Source organism: Pelophylax lessonae, assembly GCF_965119305.1.
Source record: "Pelophylax lessonae genome assembly, chromosome: 8".
Taxonomy (NCBI): Eukaryota; Metazoa; Chordata; class Amphibia; order Anura; family Ranidae; genus Pelophylax; species Pelophylax lessonae.
In genome coordinates, this window is record NC_138775.1 from 31390968 (window position 1) to 31411829 (window position 20862).

The window sequence follows — 20862 nt, forward strand, 5'->3', positions numbered from 1 at the left end:
GACATCAACAATGGGACACTATTCCACCCACTGACATCAACAATGGGACACTATTCCACCCACTGACATCCACAATGGGGCACTATTCCACCCACTGACATCAACAATGGGGCACTATTCCACCCACTGACATCAACAATGGGGCACTATTCCACCCCACTCACATCAACAATGGGGCACTATTCCACCCACTGACATCAACAATGGGGCACTATTCCACCCACTGACACCAACGATGGGGCACTATTCCACCCACTGACACCAACGGTGGGGCACTATTCCACCCACTGACATCAACAATGGGGCACTATTCCACCCACTGACATCAGAAATAAGGCATTGTTTACTCCCACTGGCCCTAGTCCGGTCCTTCTAAAGTCTGAAGGACAGTAAACTGCCCCTTTGGTTTAGATTTGGAGATCCCTGCTCTAGAGGATCCCACAGGTTTTGTATATACTTAGTTACATTGCTCCAAGCTGAATGAATGTAACTAAAAATATCCATACTTGGAATTCTTCTTTAATGAGGCACAGGGCAGTAAAAAATAAAATCCAACAGAAGCTTTTATCCATACCCTACTCTATCCAAAACCTAAAAATAGTGGCTATAGATACACCGTAACACATTTATATACGTTTTACTGTCGGAAAGCTGCTAGAATCCTCTGCAGGATCGGGCTTCTTACATATTATGTATCTGTGTCCATCTGTCAACCACATTGGATGGCAGCACAGCTCATGCAGGAGAAGAGCAAGGAAAGCTTTACGCCTAATAGGAATATCTTAGTGCTGGAACATCAAGGAAATCTTTTGCTCACAGAAAGGATGACATTTTTTTTTCTGCAATCATTACTGGGTTGTGTTATGTCTCCATTTTACATAAAATAGTCCCCGACTCCTGCTGGGTGACTATTGAAGTCATTACTTCCCCTCTCACCCTTTTATCTTCTATCTTCGTCTCCTTTGGATGTTTAATTTTCATTTGTAGCTGTCAGTCAGCATTTGAAGCCATTTCAGTGCTGTAAATACAACAGGCCGTTTATCTCCGTGCTGTGACACTTTAGGTTGAGATTGGAGTGGGGGGGGGGGGGGGGGGCGCATATTCTCTGTATTGTCATTACGGCCCCAGAATGCCGTATGTTCCATGTTGAATCATCCAGCATAACAGGACTAATAATCAGAGCCCTTTTTAAGAGGTTTGTCATGAATAAGTGGTGGAAGGGTCAGGGGTCGTTGGTATCTCGCTGTATCTGAAGTGATGTCATACCGTATAAAGCCTAGCAATTTATATTTGTCGAAGTGCGCATCATTTTAACTAATACCTAGGGTGTCTGTATTCATCATCTGTTCTCCCTAGAAAAATGGGATTAGAAATGGGATTAGCTTGAAAAAGGGTCCTATAGCTTGTTAGATAAACACTGTAAAGAGATCAGCTTAGTAAAGATAATGGTGTTGCGTATGGTCATATGACCCTGGACAGCAAACCGTCTGCATACAGGGGCGAATGTTCATACGCATGCCCCAAATTACCAAATACCAGCATATACATGCATACAGACATTTCTTTGGGGCGGTTGTATGCAGCACCTAAGGTTTCCGAGCCAGGAAATGCACCTGAATTTTACTTTGTATGGCCCCAGGCACCCGTGAGACCTTCTTGCTTTTGCCTGTTTTAGTAATGATAATTGTACCCGATGGGGAGTCTTATGGCACTTTTCCACTGCAAGTACCGGCTCGGCTCTACTCGGCCCTGCTTGGCCCGGTTTGCTTTTCCACTGCTGGTACCGCATGGTACGGTGTTGGAACGGTTCGGTACGGTACGGTATGGTTTGCTTTTCCACTAAAGTAGTACTAAAGTTAAGTGGATGGGATAACAACGGGGTGGGTGTGATTCTCTGACCAATAATTGGCTAGAAGTGACTGCATGCAAAGGATTGTGGGATATGGTACCAGTTATGGTACCTGTTGGAACCACAATCGAGTAGGTACTGTTTTTTCAGAGCCGTACCGTTCGGTTCCATGCAGTGGAAAAGCGCCGCCGTACCGTACTGAACCGTTCCGACACTATACCATGCGGTACCAGCAGTGGAAAAGCACAAAAGCGAGCCGAACCGTTCCGTTCCATGCAGTGGAAAAGCGCCATTATTGGCTCATTACATACATAAACTTTGCTTCCTTCTCTATAGTTGTGCTTTGCAAATCCCCAGTCTCCCTGCAAGTCTACCGGACAAAGTCTGTCTGATTTTCTGCAATCTCTAATGACTTTAAACAGCCATAGTGCTCCTACCGGCCAAGATCATGTGATCTTAGCACTTGGTTGGGCTTGAGAACTGCAAGCTTAGTGTTACTAAACCCACAACCATAAAATCAGTCTGAATATGCAGTAAAGCATGCTTGTTATACGCACGGTGGAACCTAAGGGTTTAATCCTCCGCATTGTGTAAAAAAGGCTGTTTGATCCTGTCTTCTCTGATTCTTCCCTTCAACTGTCCCCAAACCATCTCCTGGTAAGACAGAGCCTTGGGGATAAGCTGCACATGCTCAGTTTGCTGTGTATTTCTTTTTGTGCATGTGATCAGCACAGGGCCAATCAGCACTGTCCAGACAGAGGGTCAGGGGTCTTGCATCCTCATAGGACAGTCAGAGGAGAATGAAAACTCCTACAAGCTTTTTTCAGATACTGATAGAAGTCACAAGACTGCTATATACTGCTGATAAGAAAAGGTATATAGCAGTTTATATTTACTGAAATAGTTGCATTTCCATGTTCTGTGTACTGTGGGAGACCAGATATAGTGAGTGCAGGCTCCTGGGTTTAGTAACACTTTAACTTTTATATTAATGTGATTTTCTAGTACTTACATTGAGTCACTTAACATCTTGCCACACAGGTAACGCATATATGCGGTAGCAAACAGGGTGGACCTCGACACCCACAGGACGTACATATGCGTCCATGAGTGGCAGAGCTTTCTGTGCTTGGAGCGCACTTCCAGTGCATTGACGAAGCTGTCAAAGACTGCTCATGATTGATAGCTGGTGGCACCAGTTCCCAATCATGTGACCACTGTGATTGACCAATCCTTCTTGCCCCCCAGGGTAAAGACCCTGTTAAAGGGATGCCTTGGATGAATGGGAAAAGGTGAAACTACCGATTTTAATGTGTCCAATAAGTTAAAATCATAGAATTTGGTTCTGTTGGTTTTCACAGCAAATCTCTGGCCAAAATGTTGTACTGTTTTGGATAAGGCCTTGTTCAGATGGGCACTTTGCACCTGTACTGCTTGCAGGAGGTGTTTGCTTTGGTGCCTGCATTTGCCTCAAGCTGTGTGCAGGCAGCCCATAGAGGTGGATGCACAGACACATAGCCGCGCAAGAGCGGGTGCATGGCCCCGAATGCAGACAGTGTACCAATAGGGGATCACCTCCAGCAGGGGTCTCAAAACTATGGCCTAAAGCCCACATCTGCCCCCTACAAGACTTTATTTGGCCCACAGTTAGGGTCAGTGGTGTATCCTCAATGTGCACAGATAGAGAATTAAAAGATAAGTTCAACTTTTGTGACAGGTTACACCCATATTCAGGGTGCAACATGTTACAGATGCACTGGCCCCCGATTCCCCATTCTGACAGTTAGCGGGGGATCTCCCCCCAGCCACTTTATCCATTCGCAGTATTCTAGGAATGGGAAAACTACAAGGTCCCGACAGCCTTTGCTGCTGTCAGCCTGCAGTTCTCAATGAACTACTATGGCGCTTTTGAGCGCTGTGGTAGTCCATTGAGTCTTCCTGTCACAGTGTAACAGCCTAGTGATATCAGAGGTATGGCCAGATAGATACACAGTCTGCAGATTGTGGGTGCAATGCTTTACAGATCTATAACAAAAACATAATAAATGCATATTTTTTTACCTTCAAAAAATTTGCATTTTTAATTTTTTTGTAAAGGTAAACTTACCCTTTAAGGACAGCGGACAGTAAGCACTGCCTGTAGTGTCCACTTCTGATGTAAGGGGGGATTCTCTTGGCGACCCTGATGTAAGGGGGTACTCTGTTGGGGACCCTGATATAAGGGGGAGACTCTGTTGGGGATCCTGATATAAGGGGGAGACTCTGTTGGGGATCCTGATATAAGGGGGAGACTCTGTTGGGGATCCTGATATAAGGGGGAGACTCTGTTGGGGATCCTGATATAAGGGGGAGACTCTGTTGGGGATCCTGATATAAGGGGGAGACTCTGTTGGGGATCCTGATATAAGGGGGAGACTCTGTTGGGGATCCTGATATAAGGGGGAGACTCTGTTGGGGATCCTGATATAAGGGGGAGACTCTGTTGGGGATCCTGATATAAGGGGGAGACTCTGTTGGGGATCCTGATGTAAGGGGGAGACTCTGTTGGGGATCCTGATGTAAGGGGGAGACTCTGTTGGGGATCCTGATGTAAGGGGGAGACTCTGTTGGGGATCCTGATGTAAGGGGGAGACTCTGTTGGGGATCCTGATGTAAGGGGGGACTCTGTTGGGGATCCTGATGTAAGGGGGGCTCTTTTGGGGATCCTGATGTAAGGGGGGACTCTGTTGGGGACCCTGATTTAAGAAAGTGAAGGAAAAACCCAATGGGACACTGATGGGGAAAAAAAAATCCCTTACTCTATAAAGAAATAAAAATAAAGTTTTGGCTTTAGTTCTACTTCAAACACAAAACGTTGTAAAAGTATTTTTTTGGTAAATGTAAGGTTTATCCTGTTTTATATGAATGTTTGGATTTTTGTTCCCCTCTTGCTTATTGCTTTGTGGTTGCTTTTGTCTTGCAGTATAACTACGAAGGGAATGACGTCAGCGACCTGCCTGTCAATCTATCTGTGGTCTGGAACGGCCATTTTGTCATTGACAATCCTCAGAACATACAAGGTGAGAAACGTTCAAGCTTATGCATTCATCTTCATATATTGGGGTGTAAAAAAAAAATCAATTTCTGTTGCTTAAGGCTGGGACAGGGGGGTGTGGGCAGGAGGGGCAGCCACCCAGGGCTCATCAGTAAGAGGCAGATGGGCACCCAATCACTGCACACAAGATCCATATCAGTGGCTGATAACCAGAAGGCTACAGTTTCATGTCTGCTTTTCTGTCACACTGTTCTCCAACATGCGCACTCTCCATCCCATTGCGGAAAACACACCAGGCATGTGTAGTGCACACTCCATGCCAGCCATGGGCAACCAGGGCAAGGAGTCAGAGAATAGGCTTAGGGTGGTACACCCATTCTACGGCATGTATTAGGAGAAGGGGGAGGGGGGCGCCATTCCACATGCTTGCTCTGGGAGCGGATCGAACCTGGCACTGCTGTTGCTCATAGAAACCTCTGGAATTTTCCAATTGCCTGTCTTGGCAGCAGACTTTGGTCCCGGTGAGTAACACAGACAGGTTCTCTTTTAGACACTGTGATTCATGAGGTCCGACATGTGGTAACCAATCGTCTTTGCCGCTCTCCCTTCCGGCGTTTTGAGCTATTGGATTTTATCTTGCGTACCGCAGCCTGGTGTTTGTAATGCATTGCTAATTAGCACAGGCGTGTTATTAATTAATGTGCTCCGCACAAACAACTATTGACTGTCTGGTTTGTTGCACAGCCCACCTGTACAAGTGCTCAGCCCTGCGGGAGAGCTGCGGACTGTGTCTGAAATCCGATCCGCACTTCGAGTGCGGCTGGTGCGTCAGCGAGAAGAAGTGCACCCTGCGCCAGAACTGCCCCATGTACGAGAGCCCATGGATGCACGTCAGCACGCCGCAGAGCCGGTGCACCGACCCCAAGATCACCAAGGTGAGGGACAGGAGATATTGTGTTTACTTTATTTTCATGTATTTGTTACAGGTATTTATATAGCACCATCAATGTACGCAGCACTTTATATACTGTGCATTGGCGTCAGTCCCTGACCTCAATGAGAGAACAGTCTAAGGCAGTGGTTCTCAACCAGGGTTCCTCCATAGGTTGCTAGGGGTTCCTTAAGCAATGGCAGTTTCTGCCCTTCAGATAAGTTCCACTGACACGATTGATCTTTTTAGCTATCTGGAAGAAGGTAATTCTCCCAGTGTCCACAAGTGTAAGGAGCATTCATCCCACTGACCATCACACGAATGTATCATGAGCAGTAATGTGGTCATTTTTAGCCGGGGTTCCCTGAGACCTGGAAATTATTTTACGGGTTCCTCTGTGTTGAAAAGGTTGAGAAAGGCTGATCTAAGGTCCCTAGCTCACATATATATATATATATATATATATATATATATATATATATATATATACATACACACATACTAGGGCCAGTTTAGACAGGAGCCTCTGTTTTTGGAGTGTAGTTTGAGATCAGACTACCCTAAGGAAATCCACATAAGAACATACTAACTCAATGCTCCACAGCCAAAATAACATTGGGTGGATGAGATGATGAGAAATTTAGCTTGGCTCAAGAGTCAGTCCCATCAGTCCTGATCTTTTGATGGCTGCCTGTGTATCTTGGGAGCTGCTATGGTGAGATTACTGCCTCTGCCTTACACCTTCTGCCTTCAGTCAGGGTAGTACCAGGGCTAGACTATTTTGCGCCCTAGGCAAGACCAGCTACTTGCAAAAAAAAGAAAAAAAAAAAAAACTGTACACATTCCCCCTCTTTCCTGCACATAATGCCCCCCCCCCTTTGAACCCTACACTTCCCTTCCTGTATACACTGCCCCCTTTAATTCTACACCTCTCTTCCTGTACACCCTGTCCCCCCTTCCTGCACACACTGCCCCTCTTTAACGCTACACCCTCTTCCTGCACACACTGCACCCCTTTAATGCTGCACCCATTTTAATCCTACAACCCCTTCCTATACACACTGCCCCCCTTTAACCCTACACCCCCCCTTCCTATACACACTGCCTCCTTTAACCCTACACCCCCATTCTGTACACACTACCCCCCTCTCTAGAGGTGACATCGACCTTGGATGAGGAGGTGATAGAAGAATGTGGCACTGGCCATGGCTGCGCCCTAGGTGGCAGTGTGCCCTAGGCGGGCTGCCTAGTTTGCCTAGTGGTAACACTGGCCCTGGGTAGTACCTCCCCATATTTGGAACATCATGCATTCGCAATTATAAAGTTGGCTGTGGAGACCCCCTGGGAAAAGATGATGGGTAAAACAGTCCTACAATATCCTTCCTCCCATCGCACCCATTTTTTTTTTTTTACCTGTAATTTGTGTGTTAAAATCAAAAGCTGTTGTAAAGATCTATTAGATAAATTGCACACTAGGTTTTTTTTTTTGTTGTTTTCAGCAGCCTTGTAGAGGGACTTTAAATACTGTAGCTTCTGACTTTTAAAAATCAGGGACTTACCAGTGCTGTCTTCCCGCACCCCATCTTCTTTTTGGCGCCACCATCTTGGATATGGTAGCAGACCGTGACTTCTTTACACTGGGCATGCGCGAGATCACGCGTCACACATCCTAGAAGGCTACAGGTTGGCGGGCATGGGCACGGGGCGTGGCTAAGTGCACGCCTTTCTAGCCTAAGTTAGAATTGAGAAGTGGAGCAGATACTTGTCAAAAAAGGTACAGCACCCTGTAAAAAAAAAAAAAAATCTAAAAATGGTGGGGGTGGGGAGGAAGAATAAGCAGCAGCTTCACTTTTCAGTGAAGATCCACTTTAAATCAGACATTGTTTTGCAGAACAAGTCATTTACAGGAGTAAGGGGGTTAAAATCTTGCGGCAAAAGCGCAACACGTGTTTTGGGTTCCAAATGGCACCTCAAATATGATGCGTTTAGACAGTCGCGCCAAATTGCTTATTTAAAAATCGAGCGAAGTGTGTCGCCCAAAAAGGAGCAGGGAATTATTTTGGGCAACAAACGTGCAAAGGGCTGCCCATTGAAGTAAATAAGTTACCCTGTGTGCGACATGCAAAATGATGCATTGAAAATCACGAGTGGGAACGCTCTTTTCTGCTACGAGATATGTGAACAGGGCCTCAGGAATAAAAAGCCTAATCAGTGATAGCGTGTAAACATATAATCTGCAGGACGCGCCACCTAAAACTGCAGGTCTCTTCTGTAATGTTTAATAATTACAATATAGTATAAAAGTATATGTATAAAAACCTTTTCTTAGGGATCCGGAGTACATCTCATATTTGCCCAGTGCTCCCACAGTGCCTGTTACGGACTCCCATTTCGTAGCCTCGGCTGTTCGGGGACCACAAAGTGACTGATGCGTGTTATTTGATGTCGGTTATCTTTCGCTGAATTACACTTTTCTGTTTGTCCGCAGTCAGCGGGTCACGCTAAAACGAATTCCCTAGGTGTATATAAAGCGGGATACGAATGGCCCCGGCGCTGCTCCTATTTACACTGGCCAGCTGCTGGTCGATAAAACCGTGTATTTGCGAACACATCATTTGTTGGTGTATCCGTGTCAGAAACACAATTCTTTGACCTGAGTGTCGGACTTAAATATGAATCGGGTAATCGCACCAAACAGATTATCTGTGTAAGCAGCGCGTATCCAACTGAAAAAGAAGAAAGGACCACACTCTGACGTCACTGTGCCTAAAGCCAATTAAAGTGTGAGAAAAGTCTTAAAGTGATTCTAAAGGCTTGCTTTGTTTTACCTAAAATAAAAAAACATGTTATACTTAGCTGCTGTGTGCCCTGGTATTGCACGGAGTGCCCCCATCCTCCTTTTCTGGGGTCCTCCACTGGTGCTCTTGGCTCCTCTTTTTCCATGTCTGCCACCATAGCCAAACCACTTAGTAAAGAGGCAGAGGTGTGGGCTCACTTTAGAACCGGGCTGTGTGTGTCCATAGATTCACACAGGGCTGCTCAGCTCATGGTGGTGACAGCATCATGTTGGGGGGATGCTTTTCTTCAGCAAGGACAGGGAAGCTGGTCAGAGTTGATGGGAAGATGGATGGAGTCAAATACAGGGAAAGAAGAAAAATCTTAGAAGAAATCCTGTTGGTCTGCAAAAGACTTGAGACTGTGACGGAGGTTCACCTTCCAGCAGGACAACGACCCTAAACATACAGCCAGTGCTACAATGCAATGGTTTAAAACAAAGCATATTCATGTGTTAGAATGTCTCAAACTCCAGACCTAAATCCAATTGAGAATCTGTGGCAAGACTTGAAAATTGCTGTTCACAGACATTCTCCATCCAATCTGACAGAGCTTGAGCTATTTTGCAGAGAAGAATGGGCAAAAATGTCCCTCTCTAGATGTGTAAAGCTGGTAAAAACATCCCCAAAAATACTTGCAGCTGTAATTGCAGAGAAAGGTGGTTCTACAAAGTATTGACTCAGGACGGCTGAATACAAATGCACGCCACACTTTTCACATATTTATTTCTGAAAAATGTTAAAATCAATTTTTCATTTTCCTTCCACTTCACAATTATGTGCTACTTTGTGTTGGTCCATCAAATAAAATCCCAATAAAAATACATTTATGTTTTTGGTTGTAACATGACAAAATGTGGAAATTTCAAGGGGTATGAATACTTTTTCTAGGCACTGCATAGTGAATGCAGAGTCCTGGGTCTAGTAACACTTTAACCACTTCATGCCCGCCCTATAGGCGATTGATGGCGGGAAGGTGGTTGCATTATCCTGACCGGACAGAGCGGCGATCGGTGATGCGGCGTGTCACTCTGACACACCGCAACTCCGATCTCGGTACTGACGTAGGCTCTTTACCATGTGACCAGCTGTGTCCAATCACAGCTGGTCACATAGTACACAGGAAGAGCCGTTGATCGGCTTTCCTTAATTCGTGCATGACAGGCACGAGTAGAGGAGAGCCAATCTGCGGCTCTCCTGACGGGGGGGGGGGGGGCTCTGCACTGGTAATCAAAGCGCTAACATTGGATGGGCCATGGGAGCCTATAGGTGACATCATGGCTCCAGGAATTTTTACAGCCGTTGTCGAGCGCTCTTACATGAGAGAACCGGGGCTGCTGAATCGCATGACCGGACTAGAGTAGAAATAGGTAAGTATACAGAACCTTATTTATTTTTTTAGGCAGGGTAGGGAGGAGGATGGGATATGCTGCCATGTATACTACGTGTGGTAATATGCCACCATGGATTGTTGCCAGGAAAGAAAATTAAGGTAAGTATCTGGTTCATTTTTCTGGCACCAACATGACAATATATTACCATGTTTGGTGCCATGGACTGGCCTCAGGAAAGGAAAATTGGGGTAAAAATTTTATAAAATTTTCAGTTTTCCTGGCACCACGATGGTAGCATACTCCTATAAATTTGCTGCCATAGATTGGCCCCAAGAAAGGAAAATTGCGGTAAAAATTTGATAAAATTCTCAGTTTTCCTGGCACTACGATGGTAGCATACTCCCATAAATTTGCTGCCATGGATTGGCCCCAGGAAAGGAAAATTGTGGTAAAAATTTGATAAAAATTTCAGTTTTCCTGGCACTACGATGGTAGCATACTCCCATAAATTTGCTGCCATAGATTGCTCCCAAGAAAGGAAAATTGCGGTAAAAATTTGATAAAATGTCCTGTTTTCCTGGCACTACGATGGTAGCATACTCCTATAAATTTGCTGCCATGGATTGGCCCCAGGAAAGGAAAATTGCGGTAAAAATTTGATAAGATTTTCCGTTTTCCTGGCACCACAAGGGCAGCATACTCCCATATATTTGCTCTCATGGATTGGAACCAGTAAAGGAAAATTATGGTATTTGATACCATTATCAGGTGCTTCATGGCCTAACTGAAACATAATTACGGTAACTTTTGGAAGAATATATAACGGAATTACTATTATGTATGTATGCGAGCCTGGACTTGCTTTTTAAGTCTCCTCTTGGTGTGCCGTGCGGCTTGATAAACTCCGTACTTTGTGATCTCACCCCGGTAATGGACACCTCTGGGAATTGCTGACCCGGGCAGCCTCCACCGTCCGTAATATTTCTGAGGGAATGAATCAGACCAGTCCGAGATGAGACGGCCGGCAAACATCGGCGGCTTACACCAAGCGAGGCGGAGATCAATGCGATCTTTCTCCCTGTGATCCTTTCCCCTCACCTCTCTGCTTGTGCATATCTGACAGCGCCGGGCATTTTCTATTTTTCAGAAGAGATGTTTGTTGTTTTATTTAAAGGTTCCCCTGTGAAACCAATTAGAGGAGAAGAAGAAGAGAGAGCAGCGCAGCGTATCAAGTTCTGTCTGTGCTACAGATAGAGGCTTAGGTGATAGGAGGAGGTAGACGCTGTGCACTGTGCATCACACCCTTCACAAACTGGGGCCAACCATCTTAAGTGCTATAGAAGTCAAAAGCGGGGCAATTTCTTTCTTCTCTTCTATAGCAGGAAATTTAAGCCAGTTTTTTATCCACTTTGATATGATATTTTCACCATGCTCATGCAGCGTACAATAAGCTGGGCCCTTGCCTAAAAGGCGGAACCTCATTGGAGATAAGTTAATATCCAAAACCTAATACTTATTTTATCTGTCCTACCTGCCAAAATGTTTGCAAGTCTGTCCAGCCACTCTTGTAGTGCAGCAAATGCTGCCAGATAGCACAGCCATTCGATAACGAGTGTGTTAGTACAGCGCTGGACCCAAAGCAGGAGGTGTAAGACTTTCAATCCAGATTTTAAAGGCAGCCCTCTGTCAGCTGGGGTAGCCCCCCTGGGTCCCTAGGGTAATCTAAAGAGAGCACCAGGGTCCAGTAAATCTTTCTTACACACGACAGAAGGTCAGAGGAAAAGCCAACTTGTTTCGAGGAGGGCTCACCCATCTCCCTTCAGCAGGGCTATGGAAAAATATAATGTATAAAGACACATACTCACCAGCCACTTTATTAGGTACATCTATTCAATTGGTTGGTGACACAAATTGCTAATCAGCCAATCACATGGCAGCAACTCAATGCATTTAGGGATCTAGACATGGTGAAGACAACTTGCTCAAGTTCAAACCGAGCATCGGAATGGGGAAGAAAAGAGATTTAAGTGACTTTGAAAAAACTGCCGATCTACTGGGATTTTCATGCACAAGCATCTCTCGGTTTTAAAGAGAATGGTCTAAAAAAGAAAAATATCCAGTGAGCGGCAGTTGTGTGGAGGACAATGCCTTGTGGATGTCAGAGATCAGAGGAGAATGGCCAGACTGGTTAGAGATTATAGAAAGGCAACAGTAACTCAAATAAGCACTCCTTACAACCAAGGTATGCAGAGTACCATTTCTGAATGCGCAACATTGAACCTTGAAGTAGATGGCCTACAGCAGCAGCAGAAGACCACACCAGATGCCACTCCTGTCAGCTAAGAACAGGAAACTGAGGTTGCAATTCACACAGGCTCACCTAAATCGGACAATAGAAGATTCAAAAAATGTTGACTGGTCTGATGAGTCTCGGGTTCAGCTGTGACATGGTGGGGTCAGAATTAGGCATAAACAACATGAAAGCATGGATCCATCCTGCCTTGTATCAATGGTTCAGGATGGTGGTTTAATGATGTGGGGGATATTTTCTTGGCACACTAAGGGGCCACACTTTGAGCCCCTTAGTACCAATTGAGCATTGTTTAACTCCCACGGCCTACCTGAGTATTGTTGCTGACCATGTCCATCCCTTTATGACTACAGTGTCCCCATCTTCTGATGGCTCCTTCCAGCAGGATAATGCACCATGTCACAAAGCTCCAATCATCTCACCACTGGTTTCTTCACCATGACAATGAGATCACTGTACTCCAATGGACACCACACTCACCACATCTCATCCAATAGAGAACCTTTGGGATGTGGTGGAATAGAAGATTGGCATCATGGATGTGCAGCCGACAGATCTGTGATGTTATCAGAGTGATGTTATCATGTCACTATGGAGCAAAATCTCTGAGGAATAAATCGATGCCACAAAGAATGAAGGCAAAAGGGGAATCCAATCCGGTACTCACAAGGTCTACCTAATTAAGTGGCCAGTGAGTGTGTGTATATATGTGTGTGTGTGTGTGTGTGTGTGTGTATATATATATATATATATATATATATATATATGTGTGTGTGTGTGTGTGTATATGTGTATATATATATATATATATATATATATGTATGTGTGTGTGTGTGTGTATATATATATATATATATATATATATATATGTGTGTGTGTGTGTGTATATATATAATAAAACAAGGACACATCGTAATGCTACATATAGATTAAAAACATAACCTCTCATTACAATTTTCTGCTGCATGTGAATAGATTTTTATATTCTTTTGCTTCGCATATTACACAAGAATTATGGCTACACATTTATTGACTACCAGGCTACTCGTATACTAAATCATAATAATAAAAAAAAATAACTTCTCACAAACTACCAATGAATAAAATAAAATCAGTTTGATTAAAGTAAGATGTATGTACAGCACTCTGCTACTGACAAGATGTATTTACATGAAAATATAGAATCTAATACACATGGACCTACATATAAAGTATATTAATAATTCATATGCAAAAAAAAGGTCGCCGGTTTATATCTTCAAAAAAAAAGAATCATAAAAACGTAAAACTATAAGCATCATTGGCCCATTTATCTTACTTATCCTCCTGTTTATATTAATAATATCATTGGTATTATATTGGTTTTCCTATCCTGCATTAATTTAGAATACTAATATAGCTTATATATGGTATGCCAATAGTTCATATACAAGAATCTATTGTATACTTTATTTATATTTTATTGTATTAAATAAAATAGAATTGAATAGGAAATAAATACATGTAGTGTGTAAAAACATAAAAAGTAGTGTCTAAAGACATTTAATTTCTTATTATTGATATTAATGCTATTATTTAATTTAATATTTAGAAGTACATAAACTTTGGGCTTTAACCTATTCATTACACTCTTCAATAAAATAGAATTGAATAGGAAATAAATACATATAGTTTGTAACCACATAGTTACCATATAGTTTGTAACCATAGAGTTTGTGTACCACATTAAATGGTATCTAAATGCAATTAATTCATATAAATTAAATCTTTTATATTAAATGATATCATTTGTATTATATTCATAGCCTTATCCAATATTAGTTCATAATGGCAATAATCTATTGTATACAATCTTAAATTGAATTCAATAGGAAATCATTTCATGCAGTTATCATTTCACGCAGTTATTAAATACCATATTATATGATATCTAAATACATTTATTTATTGAAATTATTAATTATGTAAACAAAATCCTTTAACTTTATTCAATATGCAGTATGTGACCAAGTGCTAGTGTCACCAATATAAAATTGGTTATACCAGGTAATAGTTATGAGTAAGGCTCCATTCACACCTGGGCGTTTTGAGTGATTTTCAGCTCCAAAAACGCTAAAAAAAAAAAACGTTCCAAAACGCCCAACAAGTAAAACCCCATTCATTTAAATGGCCCCTGTTCACATCTGAGCGTTTTGCAAAACGCCTGTAGCTGAAAAAAGTACATGAGCTTCTTTTTGGGCTGACTACCAGCGTTTTTGATAGATGTCAATGAAAAACGCCTGAAAATCGCGGTAAAAATCACGGTAAAAAAAAACATGGTAAAACGCTACGCTCAAGTGTGAATGCAGCCTTAGTGTCAGATTATAAGGTATATGATATTCATAAAGAACTGTACCCTATTTGGGAACTGAAATTACATTGTTTGGGGGGGGGGGGGGGCGGGGGTAAGATTTGTAGGCTATTGAAAGTTGCAGATTAAAAAAAAACTTGTGAATGGATAGGAAGGGTGATGACATGGGGAGCCTCATTTCCTGGAGATGGATTTTCTTATTCTGCATGCTTACACTGGACTCCATGTCTGTTTGTAGCCAGGCATATAGCATTTTTAGAAGGTGTCCAGCAATGGGCTCCACATTGCTTCCAGTACAGGCTTCCTTTCATAGCAATATAACTGAGGCCTGCAGACAGCAAACAAATTTTGTGGCTCTTATATTTTAGTACCGCTCTAATTGTCATCACAGTGACACAAATACACTCTGTGTAAACTTGGCAGGTCTCCCGGAGAAAGTTTTAGGAAAAGAAAAAAGTAAACTTAATTAAAGCTGTCCCCTCGTAAATTGCTCTTCCTCTTCCTGTCTCCCAGCGGCAAATCAGTAACGAGACCCATAATTCCCCAGAATGAGATTGTGCAGGCGGGCACCCAGGCTCATTCATCCCATTTAGTGCCCGCAGGTGTGTGACGAGCGATGGCCCGCTCCGGAGGCAAGCCAGCTCTGCTGTGAAATTTCCCGTAATTAGCTTGTTATTGGCGTTGGCGGGCCACCATCCCAATCGCTCATCAGTCATAATGCTGCTTTTGTCACCGCACACCTGTCCGCCTTATTGAAAATAATCGTGCTTAATGGATCTCATCAGGCAGCACAGTCTTACCTTCCATGGAGAGAGACAATCGTATGGGCGAGGTGCAGGAGATGTAAACATTCAGGACTATCTTGTGCAAAGTGCTCCTCAGAAATTGAAAATTCAGAGTTTATTAAAATAAAAACATCTGTTTGCAAAGTCCCTGCCATGAACAGTGCAAAATTAAAACCAAAAATCACATATATTATGCAGCCTGTCTCTAGCAATAACTCAGCAGTCTTCCTTTTCCTGGTTCCCTCCTGTAACAAAGTTTTATGACCTGTTGATCCTCCAAGTAAGTCTGTTCCACTTCTTGTAACAAGCCAAGCTGTCCAGTTAGACTATATGCATAGAATGCATTAAGGTAAAAACCTTTTGCAAGCGCCCCCCTAAATACTTACCTGATCTTGATCCAGTGATGTGCACACGAGCAGCGGCTCTTCCAGCTCTCTCCCTCCTCATTTGCGCAGACACAGCAGCAGACTCTTGGCTTCAGCTGCTGTCAGACACAGCCCTTGAGAAGGTAAAGGTTAAGGTAAAAAACCACCTGCATGCAGTTGCCCCCAGCCCCCCAAATACTTACCTGACCTCAATCTCAATCCAGCGATGTGTACAAAAACAGCAGCTCTCTTGGATCTCTCTCTCCTCATTGAACAGAGAGGAGAGAGAGGGGGGTGGGGGCGAACCGCACAGTGTGTGTCAATGGGCACATAGCCTGGCAAAGGAACGAACCCGCATGAGTGTTCCCATTGCAGCCCCGGCTGTGCTGTCATTCACTACAGCACAAGCCGATCAGCGGGTCCTGGCCAATAATTTATGGCCGGAAGCCGCTGATCGGCTGAGTGAATGACAGAAGAGAGCCCTGTGTAGGTAAACAACGCAGAGCTCTACAGACAGCAGCAATGTGCCATTTTTCCCTACAAAGCTGCACTATCGCAGTCCCAATAGAAGTCGCTGATCATCACCATTACTAGTGAAAAAAATAAATACATTTCCAGTGTATATATAGCATAGCTTGTAAGCACTATAACTTTCACGCAAAGCAATCACTTATTGTTTTTTTTTTTTTCACCAAAGACATGTTGCAGAGCACATTTTAGCTGAAATTTATTAAGAAATTTGATTTTTTTTTTTTTTATTGGATCTAATTTACAGTAGAAAGTAAAAAAAGTGTGCATATAAATATACTGTATCTATATCTATATATGTGTGTGTTATATATATATATATATATATATATATATATATATATATATATATATATATATTATAATTTTTTTTTTTTTTATTCCGTTTATATCGCAAGAGAATAAAAAACCCAGTGATGATCAAATACCACCAAAAGAAAGCTCTATTTGTAGAGCTGCACGGTTAATCGTTAAAAAATAAAAAATGTGATTTCAATTCAACCCCCTTAACGATCCCAATCCGGCATTGCCACAATTCATGTAACAGTGCAGTTCTCTGCTCACATCTGGCAAAGAAAAAAAAAAAAAAGAGCCGGCAAAGTTTATAACAGTGCTGACGGATAAAGAGAAACATTGTATCACTTGGTTATTTTAGATCAAAGGAATGAACTTCGGTCTGTAAATGAGATCAGTTTACTTAAAAAGACTGCCTTTTTCTGACATTTGTTGCTTACTAGTTAAAATCAGTATTTTTTTCTAGAAAATGATTTAGAACCTCCAAACATTATATATATTTTTTTAGCAGTGACCCTAGAGAATAAAATGGCGGTCATTGCAATATTTTATGTCACACTGTATTTGCGCAGCAGCCTTTAAACGCAATTTTTTTTTAGAAAAAATACACTTCAATGAATTTTAAAAAACTAAACCGTAAAATTAGCCCATTTTTTTTTGTATAATGTGAAAGACGATGTTACCCTGAGAATCATGAGAAAATCATGATATTTATTCTAAGCAAAAAATTGTGATTCTCATTTTATCCATAATCATGCAGCTCAATCTATTTGTGTGAAATAATTGATCTAAATTTCTTTTGGGTTCAGTACAGTGCTAAATAGCAAAAAATGGCCTGGTCCTGAAAGGGGTTAAAATCTTCCGGAGCTGAAGTGGTGTTTAAAGTGGTTGTTAAGCCACTTTGACTACTTTTACATAATCCTTTCTGTTCCCTGATGACAAGTGCTCCTGTCTTTGTGTTTTATTAAAAAAAAAAATGGCGCCTTTACCATATTTCAGAGCGATTCCCAGCGATCACGTGACCACCCAGCTCTCCTCTCCCCGTCTGACAGGTGCAGGGGGCGGGGCCGAGATTCCCCCATTGACGTCAGGTCAGTGCAAGAGCAGGAGGGGAGAGAGAGGCCGGTCACGTGATTGTCGGGAGCCACTCTGAAATACAGTAAAGGCAGCATTTTTTTTTTTATGAAATGCAAAGACCGGAGCACTTGTCATCAGGGAACAGAGAGGATTATATAGGACAAGTTTTAACAGCAGCAGGAGGGAATGGGGGAGACACAGGAGCAGACAGGCAGGAAGGGAGGGAGGAGAGGCTCACAGAGCAGGGGCTGCAGATGACGGAGGGATGTTCACTGACCATGGTGTCGGGGCTCAGCAGCCATGACCTACCATGGTCAGTTTACGGGGGGGGGGGTAGAAACTGGCAGGATCAGCCAGGTTTTATAGGTGATACGGTGGGCCAAATTACACAGCACAAGCACTGGGCTGTATGACATGCTTTAAGGGAAAAGGGTCTAGGGATCAACCAATTATCGGCAATGCTGATATATCGGGGGCCGATGTGCCCTTTCCCCGATATATCGGGATCGGCCCCTGAGGTTACCGATATTTCAGAAAGTGCTTGTACCGGAGTGATGGCTACAGCTAGAGGCATCACTCCGGTATCGGCATCCATAGCCGACGGTCGGCTGTCTTGTAATGACAACTGATACGGCTGAGAAGCCGCTCGGCTGTCATTACAAGGAGCGGGAGGGGGCGCCCGCCGCCTTCCGCGGCTCGCACAGGTCTCCCTTCCCACCGGGAGACCCGGGCATCCTACCTGCATGGCTGCCGAAGAGAAGACCCGATCAAAGTCACATTCGGCTCTGATCGGGTCTCCATGTAAAAAACCCGGAAGTGATGTCATGACATCAGTTCCGGGTACTCGGCGGCAAATTCAAAGAAATTTGAGCATTCAAAACAGCCAAACTTGGCGTTTTGAATGATTTTAAGTGCAGAGGAAGGGTTTGGGGTCTTTTATACCCCCAGATCCCTCCACAAGAGTACCTGTGAAAAATAAAGAATAAAAAAACATTTTTTTCTTTAAATGTCCAAAAATATCGGGCGATACCGATATCCGATGACCAAACCATCGGGAAAAAAAATATCGGTCGATCACTAATAGGGTCTTGTGTTTTTTTTTGGGGGGGGGGTTTAACAAACGCTTTAAGGTGCCTCAATCTAAACAGTTGCATGCACAGTTGAAAAGAAGGAAAAGTTTAGTCTTCCAAATATTTGTTAATGCATGCCCATATGGACTCTTATTGTATAAGAGTTTTTCCCCCTAGTTGAAATTGCCGTTTCCGGCAGTAGCAGGGCGCACCGGCTAGTTGTGCTTACAGCCGGCCGTCCTTTGTACAGCCGCGCAGACAGTTAGGAAGTTGTAATGCTCCCGCTGTGCGTGCTTTCTTACCGCAGGCTGCTGTGTTTTGTACGTTAATGTAAGCAGGCAGGGGGCTCTTTGTAAATCCACACACATTCCTGTCGAGTTTGAACAGCAAAGTGAAACGCGGTCGTTAAGCCGGGGAACCCAAGTGAAAACTACCATTGCTTCAGAAGCCCTTAACTGGACCAAGCCCATGAATATTTCACTGACGCATTACCGTGTGATATGAACACGCCAAGAGGGAAAAGCCGCCGAGTTTGGGCCAGAACTTTGATCAGCGATACGCACAAGTGTACGGAGGCAGCAGAACTGCCACTTTTTATGATAAATATATTTTTATTGACTTTGTTGGCATTTGCTGATCAGAAATGATTACTCCAGCCAATTTCTTATGGTTTACTTGTTTCCACTTATCAGGGTCAAAATGACTGTTCTGTTGCTGTCTCATGGAAAATGTTTCAGAAGTTTTATGAAGCTGCTCGAGGGATTTTCTCTAAAATAATGCAGCAAAGTCTATTTTTCTGAAGTTTGCAAAGACTTTGCACATTATTTGCGACCCTAAACAAGTGTTAGCAGAAGTACTTTTGAGGAGGAATACATTTTAAATTTAAAGGACAAATAAAAAATAAAAAACAAATATATGCAGTACTTCTCTGCAATGCTTGCACATTTCCCACTGTTTTATCCATTTAACCTCTTGTCGCCCAAGTAATGCATATGGCAGCAAAGAAGGCTAGCTTAACCTCCCTGGCGGTATGATTATGTCAGGAATTACATACCAAAAGCGGTACAATTCTTTTCATGGAAATTTGGCGTTATGTATTATAGGCCTACAATTCTTAGTAATTACTGACTTAAACCTGACCAAAACAAGAGTCTAGTAGACATCCCAGATGTGATAAATTTGAAACACAAACACGTGAATTATAATCGAATCAATAATATTATTTTATTATTTAATATATAATATATATAATAAAATTATATTATTGATTAGATTATAATTCATGCATTATATATTATATATAGATATATGTGTGTGTGCATATATATATATATATATATATATATATATATATATATATATATATATATATATATATATACGTATATATATATATATATTTATTATAAAATGTGTTTTGTGCAACGTTTTTTGTTTTTTTTTTTTTTTTGAATTTCCCTCCCTAGTTCCGCTCCCATGCAGCATTGCTGCTGCAGGGAACGGAACTAGGAAGTGATCAGAGCGACGGAGACCGACGGAGGAGCGGCGGGACTCTCAGCTGGCGGTCACAGCAATGAGAGATCATCGCTGGATCGCCAGGATAAGGTAAGAGAACACCGCTGCGCTCTCTGCAATCCACCCCGAGCGTGACTCGGGGTTACCGCTCCTGATCTGAAAAACCAACCCCGAGTCACGCTCGGGATTACCGCTAAGGAGGTTAAAGTGTTAGTAAACCCACCACCATAAAATCAGTCTGTATATGCAATAAAGCATGCTTGTTATATACTCCCTATGGAACCTAAGGGGTTAATCCTTCACATTGTGTAAAAAGGCTGTTTGATCCTGTCTTCTTTGATCCTCCCCTTCTCCCACTGTCTCCTGATAAATTCCTGATAAGTCTATTGAGTCAGGCTGCACATGCTCAGTGTTGGTGTGTATTGCTAGAGAGTTTTTTTTTTTTTCTTGGGAGAGTGCATGTGATCTGCACAGGGCCAATCAGCACTATCCAGACAGAGGGTCAGGGGTCCTGAAGTCTTAGGACAGTGTTTCTCAACCAGTGTGCCGCCAGAGTTCCTCCAGTGTGCCACGGGATCATGGGAG

General features: G+C 42.9%; 1 protein-coding gene across 3 annotated transcripts in view; it reads left to right on the forward strand.

Moving 5' to 3' along the window:
• Nucleotides 1–20862, forward strand: part of PLXNA1 (plexin A1) — a 531430-nt gene that overhangs the window by 420350 nt on the left and 90218 nt on the right. For all 3 annotated transcript variants that reach the window (XM_082265085.1, XM_082265087.1, XM_082265086.1), the window contains exons 11-12: nucleotides 4812–4908; nucleotides 5628–5818. In XM_082265085.1, coding sequence (XP_082121211.1) covers nucleotides 4812–4908; nucleotides 5628–5818 — 288 coding nt within the window. The remainder of the gene's footprint in view (nucleotides 1–4811; nucleotides 4909–5627; nucleotides 5819–20862) is intronic.